The sequence below is a fragment of the Ictalurus furcatus genome, chromosome 4 (assembly GCF_023375685.1).
Source record: "Ictalurus furcatus strain D&B chromosome 4, Billie_1.0, whole genome shotgun sequence".
Taxonomy (NCBI): domain Eukaryota; kingdom Metazoa; phylum Chordata; class Actinopteri; order Siluriformes; family Ictaluridae; genus Ictalurus; species Ictalurus furcatus.
In genome coordinates, this window is record NC_071258.1 from 33256328 (window position 1) to 33274105 (window position 17778).

Below are 17778 nucleotides of genomic sequence, written 5' to 3' on the forward strand. Positions count from 1 at the left end.
GTTCCGGCCTGAAAGGCACGTTTCCAAACGGCGATGCCGTATACTATTATTTTTGGTCAGTCTATATAATTTACCACATTATTTCTACTAGGAGGAAATGAAAAATATTGACTATTGCCCCTTTAACAGTAGACCTTCATCAGACTCTTTTGGTATAACATAAATAATGACGTGAACTAACTTGTTTTGCAGAGATATTTCCCACAATATCGGGGTGTGGTTTATCAAGCTGTACATGAACGGATTTATTCGTTCACACAAGAAATCTAGTGTTCGTGAAAATCGTTCAGAAAACCTTCGTATCCTACACTCCGGCGCTTTTATACATGGATCACGCTGTCAAAGTTAAATCCCTTATTTATTTCAGTTACATACCAATGTAAAGTACAGTCGCTTCGTAATGACTTAAAAGAAAGCAAATCCAAATCAAACCAATAAATAAAGACAAATAAGATGAGCTTTTCAGACTAGCTATTGACCCTATAAAGGAGGAGGAGTTAGTGTGTGTGTGTGTGTGTGTGTGTGTGTGTGTGTGTGGTAGCCGACACTCTGCTATGGCTGAGCTGCATTATTGGAAGATTTAGCACACGTCAATCTTAGGAGGAACTCTTTCACCGTTTAATCATCATTTTGCCATTTTCAGCTGTGAGCTTTGCCTTTTATAGTTTTGGGACGTGGCTAAACGTACGTAAGTCAGCTGTGCCGTGAACGTGCTTGGAGACCACGTGACACACATTTACCGCGTAGAACACTTAATACAGAGACCGGATCCAGTCTGTTTAACACACAGTATTTAGAAACAGCTAAATGCGGCGGCTTCAATACTGATTTTGCGTAGAACTGGTTTAATCGCACCACCAAACCAAGCGAAATATTTATTATCCAAAGTATTTCTCAGGTGTCCATGACAGTTCTTCACCGATCCTTCGTCCTCGACGACCACTTTATGATTCTCTTTACGGCTGCGATCATGCTGTTGTTTCCGATGGCTCGTGTGAGCTTTTCTCTCAGACTCTCCTGTTTCCAGAGGCCCTGGCCCTTCCTCTCGGCCCGGAGCTCACACTTCAGCAGCCGTGCGTGGAGTCTCCAGTAGAGACGCGAGTGAGGGTCGAGGCCGTGGATAGGCGCCGTCCTGCCCAGACCCAAGAGCAGGATCTCCTCGTTTACACACGTGTTAAACAGAAAACCCTGCAGCGAGAGGAGCACGATTATTCAAGCTAAAGAACATCACAGAGGCTTTTACGTCATGAAAACATCGCTGTTTTGTAATCAATGTGCGTAAACAATAAAATACCACGATCTCCAAAAGACCTAATCTAGATTACCGTAATGTCGTGATTATATTTTCTTAAATATCTTCGAACAGGTGTTACAATTTAGAAGCTAATGTGCAACTTTCACCTAACTTTGGCAACTGCATAGTTTCAAAAAACATATATATATAAAAATGATAGCTATGCCCATGCAAACATACGAAATGCAACTAATACCTAAAGGAAAGCAACAAAACAAAAGACAGTTCCAAAGAGATATTGCCAAAAACCTCCATCATCAGTGGAGTGCTCTGAACTGGTTTAATTCTCATAAATAAATAAATAAATAAATAAATAAATAAATAAACACAAATTTTGTGAAATTTGGCTGTTTGAATATTAATGACTTGAAAGGAAGCAATTCTAAAACATATCCATAATTGCAACAACAAAAAAAAAATTTAAATAAGACAAGCCATTCAATCAGAACAAAAGTAATGGCACCCCATGACATAAGGAAGCATTGTAGCTGAAGTGATTAAAATAAGAACATGCAAAAATAAATAAATAAATAAATAAATAAATAAATAAATAAACCTGGTGGTTTCTTATCTCTTTATAGCACTTGACGATCCGAAAGCTATGTTATCCGTCCGCTCTTAGCAAAACATTAGCGTGTTAATGGCGTTATTTAAAAGGTCTGTCATGGGCCAAGTGTATCTGTTTACAAAAAAAAAACCTACAGTATTGTTAATACATGTTGATGTGAATAATTCTGTAGAAGGTCTCTCGACAAGCAGAAAAGTACGCAATACATTGATGTGTGTGTTTATGAGCAGGCTGTTTCAGGGTATGACGTGAGGCAGGGATGCGTGTTTACTCTCAGACGTACCCCGCTGAGTGACACCAGGCAGTGGAGGCTCTCGTCCTGGCGGCTGATCAGTCGTAGCCACACCGTCTCGTCTGTCCTCAGTGTCGCAGCGAGCCAGTCATGGCCCTCTGGGGTCAAATCCACCCCGGCCAAACACACTCTCAGCGGGGTCGCGACCTGACCTGCCGATGGGGGTAAGAGGACACCTGGCTGGTTATCTGGTGACACCTTTAATGCCTGTTTAAACAGGAGGGTACTTCAAAGTGGCTTTACGATGGGAAAAGTCAAGCGAGTTTAACGTTGTCCATCTTCAAAAGCTCTGTGTGGACACTGCTGAGGATAACGTTACACTGAGAATAAAATGTGGTCCTACAGAGAAATTGTGCACATTGAGAAAGAGTGCTGAGATGTTTGTATACGAATTGGGACAGTTGTTCTGTTATTTATATAAAGAAATTGACAAGATAGAATAAACACACAAGTCAGTGCAGAATAAAAGCCATAATCTCTTTATCTTCACTTCAGTTGCCAATAATATCTGATAGCTGCTTTACACAGCGCTAAGTGTAGTATATTTAATCATTTAAAGTCGCTGTCAGGAAACCTCCATCCTGTAATATAATTACCCGGAGAGTCTTTCTGCACTAATGGCTTTACTTGGATATTTCATTACGCACTAAATCTTGTAAATGTGCAAATGCTACCGATCAAACCCTTTAATGAGGTTCAGGAGGGACATGCTAATGACGCATTTACAATCCTTTTGGTTATATGTATTTAATGTTCATAGACAAAAAACGGTTGTGAAAATTTAATGAATGAATCAAAGAGCTGAATCAAAGAGCTAACTCAAAGAGCTGAATCAAAGAGCTGAATCAAAGACCCGATTCAAAGAGCTGAATCAAAGTGCTGAATCAAAGAGCTGAATCAAAGACCCGACTCAAAGAGCTGAATCAAAGGGCTGAATCAAAGCCCTGAATTGAAGAGCTGAATCAAAGGGCTGACTCAAGGAGCTGAATCAAAGAGCTTAATCGAACAGCTGACTCAAGAAGCTGAATCAAAGACCCGACTCAAAGAGCTGATTCAAGGAGCTGAATCAAAGACCCGATTCAAAGAGCTGAATCAAAGTGCTGAATCAAAGAGCTGAATCAAAGACCCGACTCAAAGAGCTGATTCAAGGAGCTGAATCAAAGAGCTGAATCAAAGAGCTGAATCAAAGAGCTGAATCACAGAGCTGAATCAAAGACCTGAATCAAAGAGTTGAATCAAAGACCGGACTCAAAGTGCTGAATCAAAGACCTGACTCAAAAAGCTGAATCAAAGACCTGAATCAAAAAGCTAAATCAAAGAGCTGAATGAAAGACCAGATTCAAAAACCCGACTCAAAAAGCTGAATCAAAGCCCCGACTCAAAGACCTGAATCAAAGAGCTGACTCAAGTAGCTGAATCAAAGAGCAGACCCAAAGAGCTGAATCAAAGAGTCAAATCAAAAAGCTGACTCAGCGAGCCGACTAATCATAGCCAAGTCAAACACGTGTTAAAATAAATCCATTACTGTAATTTCAATGCCTATATCTAAAAAAAAAAACAAAAAAACATACTCATATGTGCGAGTTGGCTCTCATCGTTCACTTGAAAGAGCCGAATCACAGAGCCGACTTGTTCAAATGACACTAGTATGAACAAAATAAGAGCAGAATGTATGCAATCTATAAATTAGCTGACCTTCTAACATGACAAGTAGTACCTTTTGCCCAATTACCACGTTTTTAATCTTCGTACTCTTTGTTTTTACGCTTTGTCCACATTATAAAGCCAAGATGCTTTTTACACTTTTACAGTTAAACATCTCACAGCTATAAAGTGAAAAAGACTGCAGAGTTAATCTGATCTTACAGAAGAAGGTTAATAACATCGACTAGACATGATTTCCCGTATTTAGGATACTGAGATGATTAGAGAATTTTTACACACCCCTAAACCAGACACCACTCTGCACAAAGCCTGTTAGATTCACGGGGATTAATTTTGATTGCACCAGCTGTCCAGATGAACACGGTGCTCCTCCTGACAGCTGGGAAGTGAAATTTCTGCCCAGTGATGCAGCTTTAATTGGGTCTTTTGGGGGTGGGTTTAGCGACAGGGGTCTTGTTAGAGGGTGGAGCAAGAGGGGGAGTTTGTGTCCTTACGTTTCGTCAGCAAAGGAGACAATAAGGGGACATGTATCGGGATGTGTTCCACTTCTAGCCCTCTCTCCGTTACACTTCTGACTTTTCCTCTAATGCTGACGTTTTTCTCAATGAAGCGGGCCGGGATTTCAGACGGGGAGACGAATCTGGTCATCTGAGGAGCAAAAAGGGGAAAACAGATCACGTGTATACATGGCCATTCATTTCTAGCATCATACACATCATAATAATTAGAGTGATTAAATGAGTATAGACATTAACATTTAATTGTCTGATTACAATCATTAACATTCTAACCTGCTTAAATGGTCTTTAGGCCCATCATCTGTGCAAACACTTTCACCACATCTACAGGGTGTCTGAGAAGTCAGGAACCAATGAGGAATATGTTGAGCGAAATTCGAAAAAACATATACAGTGGCTGAGAAAATGTGTAGAGTGTGAAGGTGAACATCTAGAACACGTGTTGTATATAATAAAGAAATATTAGTATAAGTTTTACTCTCATTGGTTCCTGACTATTCGGACACAACGTATGATAACTACTTAAGTCATATTAGGAAATCTCAATCATTTACTTTACTGTGAGGTCATACTCGGCCATTTGCTTTCATATTTCAAGTTGCTTAACGATGGTAATTTATAGTAATAGTATAGTAATATTAATGTAATCTTAATAATACTTTCAAAGCACAAACGGAACAAAATGAACATTCATTAATGCACAAATCAGAACAAACACAATTTTAAAAGGTCAAAAAAAATAACAATCACATCATAATCAATATAAATGTAACAAACGAATGAGTTTTTAAGCACAAACTAATGAGAATATGTATTATTTTAGATATTCAACACAGATATTGCACATGTATATAAATACCGAGGACATTGCACATGTACACATACAAACAGAACTCAAGCATATGTACATACACACAGATCTGTTTTATCGTTTCTATTATTTCGATTGTATAGGAATTTATGGAAATTATTTTCTTTCTTTCTTTGATGTTACTCCTCTTATTTGTGCTGCTCTGTCAATTTGAATTTCCCCTACGGGGGATCAATAAAGGTACAGCTTCTCTTATAGATAGATCATTTATTTGTCCTCAAAATTTGTTTCCACCGTGGGTGCGTAGAAAATGCAAACACAACAACAGCATACATAATAACCATCAAAACAATCACAGAGATAGAGGGGAGAAGGGGAGAAAAAAAAAGAAAAACATCAGGATCATACAACAAATGCCAGAGCATAAGATGGCATCACAATGGCTGATTATCTATGTGTTTAATGCTCGTATAGGCATAGGAAGAAAACTCCTACCATAGCTGGCCTTTCTGCACATGGTTAGACTATACCTGCGGCCAGAAGGAAGGGGGTTATCTTATCTGATCTTATTCATTTGCAGCCGTTTTTTCGGGTTTTTAGGTGCAATTACAGCATTTGACCAGCAGGTGTCGCCAGAATACTGTACATCCAGCGTGTTTCCAAGTTTTCCCCATCAACAGATAAAAACACTTCAGAATTGCAGTTGAGAGCTGAATATAATTTCACAGTTCATATTCCGGTATTCAAATAAATGAAATTCTTTGTAACATAAACGCTCATCCACTTGTTTTAGTCTTAAAGCGAGTATAATATTAGAATATATGAATTTTTACATTTACCAGCCTGATGCTCCGTGCTATTGTAATCACACCGGCTACTGCAAGCCCTGTGCTGATGCACTGTGGAAGAAAAACATCAGTATAATTTAATTGTTCCATTTCAGGAAAACAACAACAACAACAAAAACATCTCATTAAAAAAAATAATTAAAAAAAAACTATGGCGTGACGACATACAACTAATCTACCTTATACATATTTCCCTGCTGAAGAAAAACAACAGAAATCATCACAGAAATTCTAACGGTTTCCACTACAAATACCATTACAACCCATTACCATTATTGGTCCTTAATGGTATCCACTAGACATAACATGCCACCAATATAAGGCAATACATTTCCAGTAGAGACCCACAGGGTCCATTACAGTTTCCATTAAAACCAATAAAATTCCCATTGTAACCGTTAAAACCATTATACATTCTATGAGGGTTTCTATTGTTTGTTTGTTTGTTTGTTTGTTTGTTTCAGTAGGGTTTCTAATTAAACTTCATACCCGGATAATAGTAAGATTTTCATCCGCAAACTTTGATACCGCGGTTATAATATTCCGAGAAGGCTTCTGCTCTTTCTCTGTTCGGTCACCGCACGAGTCCGGCATGTTGTTTACAAAATAAAAAAAACCCGGAAATAACAGCAGGGGAGGCCCCGCCCCTTAGATACGGAAACCGAATTAGGCCAAACTAGGAAACGCGTTTTAGTTCCCCTTCAACGCAAGTCTATGGAGAGACTGATGAACTCGTTTGTCACTGGCTTTATATTTATACTGAACAGATTTTCAGAAAACACAGCAGCATATCGCAGGTGATGTAAATGTCTGTATACATGCACTTTTGATTATTTAATTGAGTCTAAATTGATGTGAGCAGCCAGTGAGATACAGGATATATGTACTATACAGAAATAATCATTAAACAAGATAACATGATTATGTGTTCTCTCTAATGATAGATTTAATATAACACTTATAATAACGATATATAATGTAATAGCTATATACACTATATGGTCAAAAGTATGTGGACTCATGAACATCACATCCATATGTGGTTCTTCACCAAACCGTTACTACGTCATCATATGCAAGAGCCATATCTCCCTGTAGTTCTCGCCTGGTTTCCTGTAGTTCTTGCCTAGGTCTCCCATCCGGCTATCCAGTAGCCGGATGGGAGACCTCCTGGGGAAAACTAAGGTTGCCGCTGGAAGTGGTATTAGCGAGGCAAGCAGGGGACACTCCCCCTGTGCTCTGTGTGAGGCCTAATTCCCCAGTATAGGGACACTGTATTGTAAAAACAGCACTTAAAACAAAGTGAGTCATTAAAAATCCCAGGACACTTATTGTACCCCAGTGCCCTGACGAAATTGGCCCTTATCTATTCATAATCCCCATCACTCTCTTCTCCTCTCCACTCCACTAATAGCTGGTGTGTGGTGGGAGTTATGGCACACTATGGTTGCAGTCTTATCATCCAGATGGATGCTACACATTAATGGCGGTTGAGGATACATGTAAAGACCTATATAAATGTAACTGTAATTGTCAGAAGCACACAACTGTATAGAATGTCTTTGTGTGATGTAGAGTTACCATTTCCCTTCACTGGAATTAAGAGACCCAAACATCATTCCAGCATCACAATGCCCCTGTGCACAAAGTGAGCTCCACGAAGACATGGTGTGTTAAGATTGGGGTGGAAGAACTCAAGTGGTCTGCACAGAGCCCTGACCTCGACCCCAGTGAACACCTTCGGGATGAACAGAAACTAGAGCCTCCTCGACATCCGGACATCAATACCTGTCCTCACTACCGCTCCCGTAGCCGAACGCACACAAATCCCCTCAGCCACGCCCCAAAATCTAGTGGAACGCCGTCCCAGAAGAGTGGTTCTTATTATAACAGCAAATCGGGAATGGAATGGACAGATATATACACAGGTATATTCTGGCCATACAGTGTAGTTAAAATAATAATAATAAAAAATGGTATAATGGTCTAATTATGAAAATATACCAGGGTAAAAAAAAAACAAGGTTTTAAATTGCTTTTAATTACACAACAAATACGCATCAGAATTTTTGAATATTTAGACACTTTGGGAATGCAGCTGGAGAGGGGAAAAGAAAAAACACACACACACACACACACACACACACACACACACCCCCTCAGAACTGTGTTCATGTTAAATATTTTACAGTTTTCGTCAGTCACATTGTAACTGTGGTTCTCCTGCAAAAAGATTCCAGCTCACTTAGAGCAAAAAAATAAAATAAAATTAAAAAATAATAAAAAAAGTATAATGAAAATCCAAATAAAGAAAAAACAATCTAGTGTCAATCCAGTGTCAAGCTTATTATTTAATGTTACACCATTACACGGTGTCGATTCTTCAAAAAGTGCTGGTGACTCCGTTTCAACGAACAAACGAACAACATCACAGAGACATCTCTTCCAGCCGAAGACAGGCATGTCGAATTCGGTCAGATGCTTTCAAATGACCTTTAACATTGGGATAAGAAACAACTGGAAGAAAACTGGAATGAGATAACAGCCTGCATCAGGCTCAGTACTTCACTCTCGGGTCATATCCGCGTCCTCGTGGCCCTGCGCCGTCACGTTAAACAGCTAACAGTTAAACAGCTGATTCGGAGAACAGGAAATGACTTTTAAATTCAGCTACATCAAAAAAAAGTTAGCATCTTCAGTATTTTTTTTATTAAAAAGGGAATTCTGATAAAAACTAAAAAAAAAAGAAATAAAAAGCAGGGATGTTTCTTTTCCCGTCTTCCTTCTGGACAGTACACGATTATATGTGATCACTCTTACTGTGAAATAAAAAACAATCATTTTCTTTTAATCATATGTAATCGTATGAATCATTGATAATTAATTGCAATGAATTAACACTTTATTCAAAAAAAACAAACAAAAAAAAAACAATAATATTATAACCATTATAATATAATAATTACATAAACAAATCTGGATGTAGGATGGGGGTCAAATAATTATTTTCCATCCGAACGAATCGTAATATTAAAAATAAAACCGTGATTCCAAATCCAGATGTGAGGAAGTGATCACAATCCTGTTATTAAACAAGACCAAATCAATTTCTCTTCATTGCAGTGTTGTGATGCTGGTGTACAGGAAATACAGCCTCGTTATCAGCTTTTTTTCGTCTTCTTCACACACACACACCCCCACCCGCCCCCCATTTAGGGCAAGATCGATTAAACAACAAAATGAAACACAACTGAGATTATAGTATCTATGATAGATATGTGAGGGTGAACATTTTTTCAGATGTTCTCTACTGATTAAACACAGTATTAGGGATTGCAACTGGATCTCTCATTTTAAAGGCGAGGAAAAGCAACAAAAAAAACAAAACCAACAAACAAACAAACAAACAAACAAACACACACACACACACACAAGGCACGACGACCTGCAGTGGATTGTGAAATGAAGGAGGAGATTTAAGGGAGCGCACTTTGTCCCTTGTTAACCCCGTGGTTTATTTTATGTGGAGTAACAGAGCAAGAGGCCACAGTGGAGATCCGAGTACAGAAAATTGCACCGATTTAATCCACAGGGTTCGTTTTTTTTCCCTCTCTCTTCAGTTCAAAAGAAGCTCGACCAAAAGTCTGAAAATCCGCCAACGAGTGTCGAGCAGGAGAGCAAAATATCCTCGCTCGGAGGACTTCATTTAAAACAAAATAATAATAATAATAATAATAATTCTAACATTAATGAGAGATAAAATTCAGCAGGAGCCAGTCAGAGTTGTGCGAATGAATAGGAGCTCTAACTGCGCTCTTATTGGTCCGTTATTAGCGTGTGTTCGGAGTCCGTGTACGACTGCGTTACTTGCGTATCCGGCATTGCCAAGCCGACGGACTCTCTTCCTGTAAACGCTTCATTTTCTTGCCGAAGAAAATCCACCAGGCCAGTCCGATCAGCACGCACACGAACGACTCCACGTAGTAACCGTCCAGAGCCGTCACACACACGCCGCCTTCTTTCACACACAGCTGAGGAGAGAAGAGAAGAGAAAGACGACCGAGTCAGACAATGTCCGTTTTAAAAAGCTGAGAAAGTAAAGAAATATATTTGTTGTATCATTTTTTTTTTTTTAGTAATTTACATTTGTAAATATATTTCATTTGAATATTTATGAAGTTACAATTCCCTGCTTTACCAAATTTCTAACAAACTGTTTTCTCTTTTACTTGTTTATTTTATGGTTATTTTTTTTAGAATTATTTTCTAATATTTAAATTATTACTAATTATTTTATTTTGGGAATTTCTATTATTTTTTTCTTCTATTTTCTGATTTGTTACTTATGATTTTTTTTTTTTATTAGCCGTTTTATTTTCTTTATAACGTACGTCAAGGTGCTGATGATGATGATGATTATTATTATTATTAAGAATGATTTTTTTTCCTTTTTCTACAGGTATGGTTTTTGCATGCCACTTATAAGTGAGAAAATTGATTACAATTTATACCAATACGATGCAACACCACCAAAGACATTTATAAATAAATAAATACCGTGCCCTTTACGATCACTTTATGGATTAAAAACAAAAACAAGCCTGCCCTGATTCTCACTAACTCGACACACAGTCTGACGGAAGAATTCAAAAGGCCATCAGTGAATGAACATCACTATGATTAGGTGTTATACGAGGAGACGGAGGACTGACCCCTGCCTCTTCAGCCGAGCCGCACGTCTGCCCCGCAGCCCCCTCGCACTGTTTCGACGTGAGCGGGTCGACCAGCCACAGGGCCAGCGTTGAGGGCCAGTTCGCCCCCAGATTGGATACAGTGTTCAGCAGGGTCATGTACGTGCCTCCTATCAGCGGGTCGCTCACTTTAGCGTTGAACGCCATGCAGGCCACAAACATGCTATACAGCGCCACCTAGAAGAGACACAGAATTAAATCGTACTCGAATCTGATTGGTCAGAAGGTGTTGATTCGTTTACTATAACGGCAGTTTCTATAGTAACAACGTACACCGGGACTGTAATATCTGACAGATGCTACGAGCAGACCGACCTGGTGTAGAGCGTAGCTGAGCAGCACCACAGCGTAGTAATACACAGGAAATCCGTCCTCTTGCTTCACACTAGGGGTCCACCACACCAGGAGCGCGTACTCCAGACCAATCAGCAGCCTGCAGTGAGCACAGAAACACACACATCGGAGCATTTACAAAACACGTCCAGCAAATACCACGGCGCTGTTCTGTTCTCGACTCTGATTGGTCAGAAGGTGTTGATTAGTTTTCCATAACAGCAGTTTCTATAGTAACAACGTGAGCCATCATGATCCTAGACAACTGGCTAGATGGAGCCGTTACTATTTAACGTCCGCGTAAAGCGCCTTGAAACGCGCGGCGTTATTCGACATAGTGACGTAATTTCCACTGAAACAGGAAGTCAGGGCGGGACATATCGGATGGCTCCTCCGCCTTTCTGATCAGCCAATAGCGTTTAGCTTACCTCACAGCCCCGGGCTAAGTCGTACTTGACAGTGAGTACCATAGATTTTTTAAAAATGTTGGGGGCGGGACACTGAAGTGCTGAATGATGCTTATAGATAACCTTAAGGCGGACATGTTCATACTAAAAGCCACAAAACGACAATTTAGATGTCATGGGGACTTTAACTGTCTCCTGGACTGCAAACAACAGATTACACATACAGCTATAATTAAAAAAAATAAATAAAATCACGCCATACGTACCTGAAAGGAAAGGCTTTATAGAAGATGTTGAGCGGTCGAGGCCCGGCTGTGTATTTACTGATGATGAGCGGTAGCAGGATCTGCAGAGGAACCATGGGAACAGCCAGCAGAGCCAGCTCAGCTTTTGGCACTCCAGCTTCTACCAGCTTCAGCCCCGTCACTGCGTCTGCTGCTGAAAAGCCCATCTGTGTGGGGGAGAGAGAGAGAGAGAGAGAGAGAGAGAGGGAGAGAGGGAGAGAGAGAGAGAGAGAGAGAGAGATATTTACTACATCAAGATATTTACTAGAGGTCGCCCGATTAATCGGCACAGTGAACCGATCGCTGGAACTCTCGGTTATCGTTACAGATCCACACCGATAGTTGTTCCCGGTTGCATCCGTTGCGGGAGCCGCTGAGAAGGTTACGCCGTCATTATACGGTACGAGAGCGGCCTCTAGAGGCGAAATAAAAACTGACAAATTTTGTGATATTTGAAGTGTTTTTTGATTCATTTTACATGTCTATTTTTATTTTTTTACTTGGAGCGTTACTTTTCGGTTCCGTTTGGACGTATAGCATTTATTTACTTTAATATTTATTAACAATTAATACACGTTAATATTTATTTCATTAGATAAAAAAAAGTACAGTACATTTTCACGGTACGGTCAGTACTGTTTACTTTTGTAATAAAGTTTAGCAAGCTTTTACTGTTATGTTTTCATTCAGTATAAATTTTAAAGTCTATCGGTTGATTAATCGGTTATCGCCATCGGTAAAATCCACTATTGGTCGAGCTCTAATGTTTAGTGTGTTAGGGGTCATTGGTGATTCTTGATCCTCACAAGTAAGGACATTTTGGAATATTGCATTGTATATACATAATATTAAAATGTTAAAAAAATAAAAATAAAAATAAAAAAAACCAGGGGGGATGCAAACTTTTGCACCCAACAGTGAACAGAAATAAAAATAAATATAAATAAATAAATAAAAACCGCAGTTCCTGTTCCTGGCATCCTGTTAGAAGCTTTCTTATCTTCTTAAGGTTCTGAGCCATCGACTCACCAGATTATCAACCGAATGAATAACCTGCAACGTCAGCAATGATCTTCCATTCTTTGGACGTAAGAGAGATATTACCTGTTTAATTTAACACACTGGTTTTTTTTTTTTAATAAAAAAATGATAAGTGACTACCTTTGATGTGAGCAGCAGGCAGCAGAAAGTGAAGACTGCAGGCAGCTTGATGATGGAGAACAGGAGCTTGTACGTCTCCATTACCCCCTGCGTCTCCTCTTTCCGTCTCCGCCTGGAGCGCTGCTGTCTGCTGTTCTCCGACTTCAGAAGGGCCACCAGGGTGGTGGACACAATAAATACAATCCCCCAGAAAAACAGGAAGTCTGGTAGGCACACAGGCACAAAATGGGCATGGTGAAAAAAAATTGGTTTAAGACATGAAATCTTCTGTAAACAGAGAAACCGATACAGCGACTGAGCTCTGGAGCTACAAAGAACAATGCTATGAGACGTTTAGGTAACGTGCATGGCTAATGATGAACTATAGTGTGTGTGTGTGTGTGTGTGTTGTGTATATGCGCCTCCTTCACCAAGAGCCACTGAGGCCACGCCTCCTTCACCAAGAGCCACCGAGGCCACACCTCCCACGGTTCTTCATAATGAAATTCCAAGACTTCCAAGGGCTTTTCAAGCACTATTTTATTTTCAAGGACTATACAAGGTGTGTCCATCCATCCATTTTCTGTACAGGACAGGGTGCGAACCATGGCAGGGCACAATCACACACACATTCACACACCCGTTCATAAACTACAGACAATCTGGAGACGCCAATCAGCCTACAACGCATGTCTTTGGACTCGGGGAGGAAACTGGAGTTACATACATGGTGAAGTCGCGTCTTAAAAATTAAGCACTGATTTGAATACAATAATTCCTGGCTTTTATTCATCAAAACTAATCCTCCTCTCTCTCGCACACTCGCACACTCTACAGCAGTGCAGCATACAGACCATTATTAAATGGTAAAGCGACCATCACGTTAAAAACAGTCTCTCTACCTGAAAAAGCAAAGACATCTTAACGTTTTTGAATAAACACTTTTAAATAAATGAATTTAGTTCAATCTTGGGAAAAAAAAAAAAAACATCACTATTATGTCTCCATACCCGACAGTGTGACGATGCCCTGATCCTGTGGCTCAAACCTCAGGTACTTGTTGCAGAAATCGGCCGACTCCAGAGCCAGAAACAGCACGTTCCCCAGGAAGTACCCGGCCGTCTGGCCTACGGAGTTACAAGTGGAAGCGTATCCCACGTTCTCCTTGGACAGCATGGTGAGGGCCCAGCCGTCGACCGCGATGTCCTGCGTGGCCGCTAGAAAAGCCAGCATGAAGAAGACGGCGGTGAGGGTGAGCACGTCTGGGCCTCCGGGTCCGTCCGTGTGCAGGAGAGAATTCACAGTGAACGACAGTCCCAGCATGAAGAACCCGAGCAGGTACTGAGTGGGAACGAGCCACGACTTCCTGCGTCCAAAGCGCTTCACGTAGACCGAGTCCACCAGAGGAGCCCAGAGCAGCTTCAGACTGAAAGGCCAGAAGACGAAGCTGAAGTAGGCCTGGTCTTTATAGCTAACATTTTTACTTTGCATGACGAGAGGAATGCTTCCAGCCAGTCCTAAAGGAATCCCCTGGAGGATGTAGAGAAAGAGGAGCAGACACACGCTACCCAGCTCTCCTTGGATTCCACCGCGCGCGATAGGACGTCCGTCCTCGCTGTCTGAGTCCTGAACGAGCGCCTCTTCCTCGTCCACCATCTCCTGGTCAGCCGTGTGCGCAGTAATCACCGCAGACTTCCTCTGTCGCCCATTCATATGGGTTATGGACTCAGGAAGCTCCATTTCTGCTCACTGGGCATCAAAGCAGCTGTTTCAGAGATGGACCTGGAAGCAGAGTCGTTGTGTAAAGTGCATGAGAAAGCACATATAGCAGCAGGTGTGAGGGAAATCATTACTTTGTAATAGCGCTGTTCAAGTTCAGCAGTCATGCCGCTTGTGGTCATGTCATGGAGGTTAGCACAGAACTTTCTACCCTCTTACATGGACACAAACATGTTACTGTCTTCAGGAAAGTCTGCATATTCAATTCTATTTGTATAGCGCTTTTTACAATAGACACTGTCTCAAAAGCAGCTTTACAGAAATATCAACACGGTATATAGATATTAAAGGTGCGAATTTATCCCAACCGAGCGGCGACGGTGGTGAGGAAAAACTCCCTAAGATGATAAGCGGAAGAAACCTTGAGAGGAACCGGACTCAGAAGGGAACCCGTCCTCATCTGGGTAAACAACGGATAGTGTGAAAAAGTTCATTATGGATTTATATGAAGTCTGTTTGGACGGTTGGCATATCTGCGAAGACCTTGAAACCACCAAACTGGCTCAAAACTCCCAGAACTCCCTTTTCGAGTCTCGCAGATGTCCAGCGATCCTTATCTTAAAACTTATATAGGGCATGAGAGAGACGAGTGCTTCGGAGCGCTCTCATCTTCTATCCTGCATTCATCCTTCTGTAATAAACCTTTTTCACCCGAGAGGACGAGTCTACTGGTGTGTCTAAATTTCTACCACACAGGACAATCACTAAACAGATACTTTACTAATAACAGATCAAACCAAAAGCACTAATAAAAAAAAAAAATTAAAAAAAATCCACCCTGAACGACCTGCATATTAATGTTTATAATTAACATGCGATCCTCAGTACCGTCCAGTATTTCCTTTTTCGCAATGAAACTCTGAGTGGACTTAAAAGTTCTTTAATTAACACGTCGCTTTCGTTAATCAGCGAACTACAAGACGACAGACGAAAAGGACTAAAGCGCTGCTGCATCACTTGAATCGGTCATCTTGTAGTTGGCCGATCGATCCTGTAGAGACCTAGGGTCATACAGCTGCATTGCATTCTGGGGCAGAATTTGAGTGCACCGTCTCCACTACGTCTACATTTCTTCTTATTAAACACCATTGTAACTGTGCTAGCAATCACAAAGTCCCCCCCCCTATGACGTCATGCATGGGAAACAACGACTAACTTGTCATGGGAATAAAGGAAACACAACACCAACCAACATATTAGCACTAGAACCTCTAAACACACCAGAGTTATTTTACTATCTTACAGTTATGTTTTATATATTTAAAGGGTTTATAAGCCATTGTTTGATACCCTATGTGATCTAGTGAATAGTAAGTAATGAGTCATTGAGGATTTAAGTCCCAGTTCTGTAACGGATGCGCGGTTACCTTTCATAATAACATACCACGTGTCATTAAAACCTGCAACAAATAAACCAATTAATATACGATGTATATCCAGGGAAACTGGATTTAAACCGACAATATCTTGGGTATAAAAAATAATACAAAATTATATTAATAGTCAGAGACAAGGAAAATACCCAGTTTGTGTTCAGTCTTTCCGAACGCGGAAGCGGTTCTGGTCCGTGTGCATCACTCAAATAGTTCCGCCAGTTTCGGCTGACGTGTCTCAACGCCAGCGTTTCTGAGTTCCGCGCTGATTCATGGAGCTTCACGGATCTTTTGTTTCGATTCAGTGGTGAATCAAATTGGGCAAGTCACGTGATTTTAGCAAACGAGGCTTCGTCGCGAAACGTTTCGAAACTCGGATGGTTGAAAAAAAAAATATGAATGCAATAATAAACACATTTGTACTATTTTTCATAAACAAAATAAAATAGTACCTAGAGGGATTTTTTTTTGGAACTTTTATTATTGATAATATTAATTGGAGGAATGCTTAGTTAACCCCCTTTAAATATAGTATTCATAATAAAACTAAATAAATTATATACATTAAAAAAAATGCATACCATCCACAGTGTTAAATCTTTCATTTCAAGATACTCTGATATTGATGATTTATGCTCTTTTTTTTATTTTTATTTTTATTTTTTGTAAAAGTGAGAAAGAGTTGGTGACGTATTTGTTTTCTGAATGTAAAATTGTCCCTCGTTTTTGGAGAGAATTGGCAGAATTTGTCTTTAATTTAGTAGAGATGAAATACTATTTGACATTAAAGGATATCATTGTGTATTATGAAAACAATGTTAACAGAGGTGTTGGATTGCACTGTTCATTTATTTATACTACTGGCAGAATTTTATACACATAAAACAAAAGTATGCTCATTCATCCCCAATCTTTGGGGTTTTTATAGTGGAATTTCATTGTTTTACATCTTCTCTGAAATTGTTCTCTTCTTTTTATAAGTCATTAACATGTTTAAAATATTATAATATAATTGTTGGATCCCTTGTTAGCAATTAATGCCGCACTCTGTTTTGTACTATTGTATGCTATGCTATGCTCTGTTTTCAATATTATATATATATATAATATTTATATTTATATATATACATACATACATTTTTTAAAATAAATAAACTCCGATGGTTGCCACTAGGGGGTGTTGATCTCAAAGTGAACCTATGAAGCAGCGTCAACTATGGGTTTAACTGATTTCTGGTCAGTTTTATTATGCATCTTAATAAAACTGAAATGAATCAGCATGATCAGTGCTCACGTCACCCCTTCATTTTACTAGTGTTTTATAGGCAGGTTTAATGAGGTGTGTGTGTGTAATTAAAAAAGCTAGAGTGATAGTAATCGTATGTAAACGGTCTGATTAGCAAAGTCCCTAACTAAAACACACAATACAAGCACTAATATTGAATGGAATTTAATGATTTGTAAATTATATTAAACCTTTACTGCATGGTGTTGCCACAATTCATTTATCTCCAATTATTGATAGGCAATTATACAAAACTACTATTTTCCTATGTAAATGGACAAAGGGGGCTTTAACTTTGACATAACAACAAAAAAAAAAAGTGCCATGTCATACATTTCGTGTTATTTCTGTGTTCTCTATACGCTTTGCTATTTGACTATATATAGCACTATAGTTTCCACCACTGCACATTTACCAGCTACCCCATCTA

The 17778-nt window shown here is 39.7% G+C and overlaps 2 protein-coding genes across 2 annotated transcripts; both read right to left on the reverse strand.

The window, feature by feature from the left end:
• Positions 1–339: 339 nt before the first annotated feature.
• Positions 340–6690, reverse strand: c18h3orf33 (c18h3orf33 homolog (H. sapiens)). The gene is made up of 5 exons (XM_053623691.1): positions 6486–6690; positions 5988–6047; positions 4314–4467; positions 2146–2306; positions 340–1188 (listed from the first exon to the last, which is right to left on the reverse strand). Exons 1-5 carry the CDS (start codon positions 6588–6590, stop codon positions 916–918), a joined length of 753 nt encoding a protein of 250 aa, XP_053479666.1. The 5' UTR covers positions 6591–6690; the 3' UTR covers positions 340–915.
• Positions 6691–7955: 1265 nt separating this feature from the next.
• Positions 7956–16292, reverse strand: slc33a1 (solute carrier family 33 member 1). Its single transcript, XM_053623690.1, has 7 exons — positions 16213–16292; positions 13922–14693; positions 12933–13135; positions 11754–11938; positions 11063–11180; positions 10709–10924; positions 7956–10027 (listed from the first exon to the last, which is right to left on the reverse strand). The coding sequence occupies exons 2-7, from the start codon at positions 14649–14651 to the stop codon at positions 9860–9862; spliced, it is 1620 nt and encodes a 539-aa protein (XP_053479665.1). The 5' UTR covers positions 14652–14693; positions 16213–16292; the 3' UTR covers positions 7956–9859.
• Between the last annotated feature and the right edge of the window lie 1486 nt (positions 16293–17778).

What these genes read in the sequence shown, in the direction of transcription:
- c18h3orf33 (XM_053623691.1), bottom strand. Translation starts at nt 6,590, where the DNA reads ATGCCGGACTCGTGCGGTGACCGAACAGAGAAAGAGCAGAAGCCTTCT. An exon ending in GTCTCCTTTGCTGACGAAAC is followed by an intron (nt 2,307 to 4,313) that starts GTAAGGACACAA and finishes CCCCATCGGCAG; the next exon opens with GTCAGGTCGCGACCCCGCTG. An exon ending in GCCTGGTGTCACTCAGCGGG is followed by an intron (nt 1,189 to 2,145) that starts GTACGTCTGAGA and finishes CTCTCGCTGCAG; the next exon opens with GGTTTTCTGTTTAACACGTG.
- slc33a1 (XM_053623690.1), bottom strand. Translation starts at nt 14,651, where the DNA reads ATGGAGCTTCCTGAGTCCATAACCCATATGAATGGGCGACAGAGGAAG. An exon ending in TATAAAGCCTTTCCTTTCAG is followed by an intron (nt 11,181 to 11,753) that starts GTACGTATGGCG and finishes TGCTCACTGCAG; the next exon opens with GCTGCTGATTGGTCTGGAGT. An exon ending in TCAGCTACGCTCTACACCAG is followed by an intron (nt 10,925 to 11,062) that starts GTCGGTCTGCTC and finishes TGTCTCTTCTAG; the next exon opens with GTGGCGCTGTATAGCATGTT.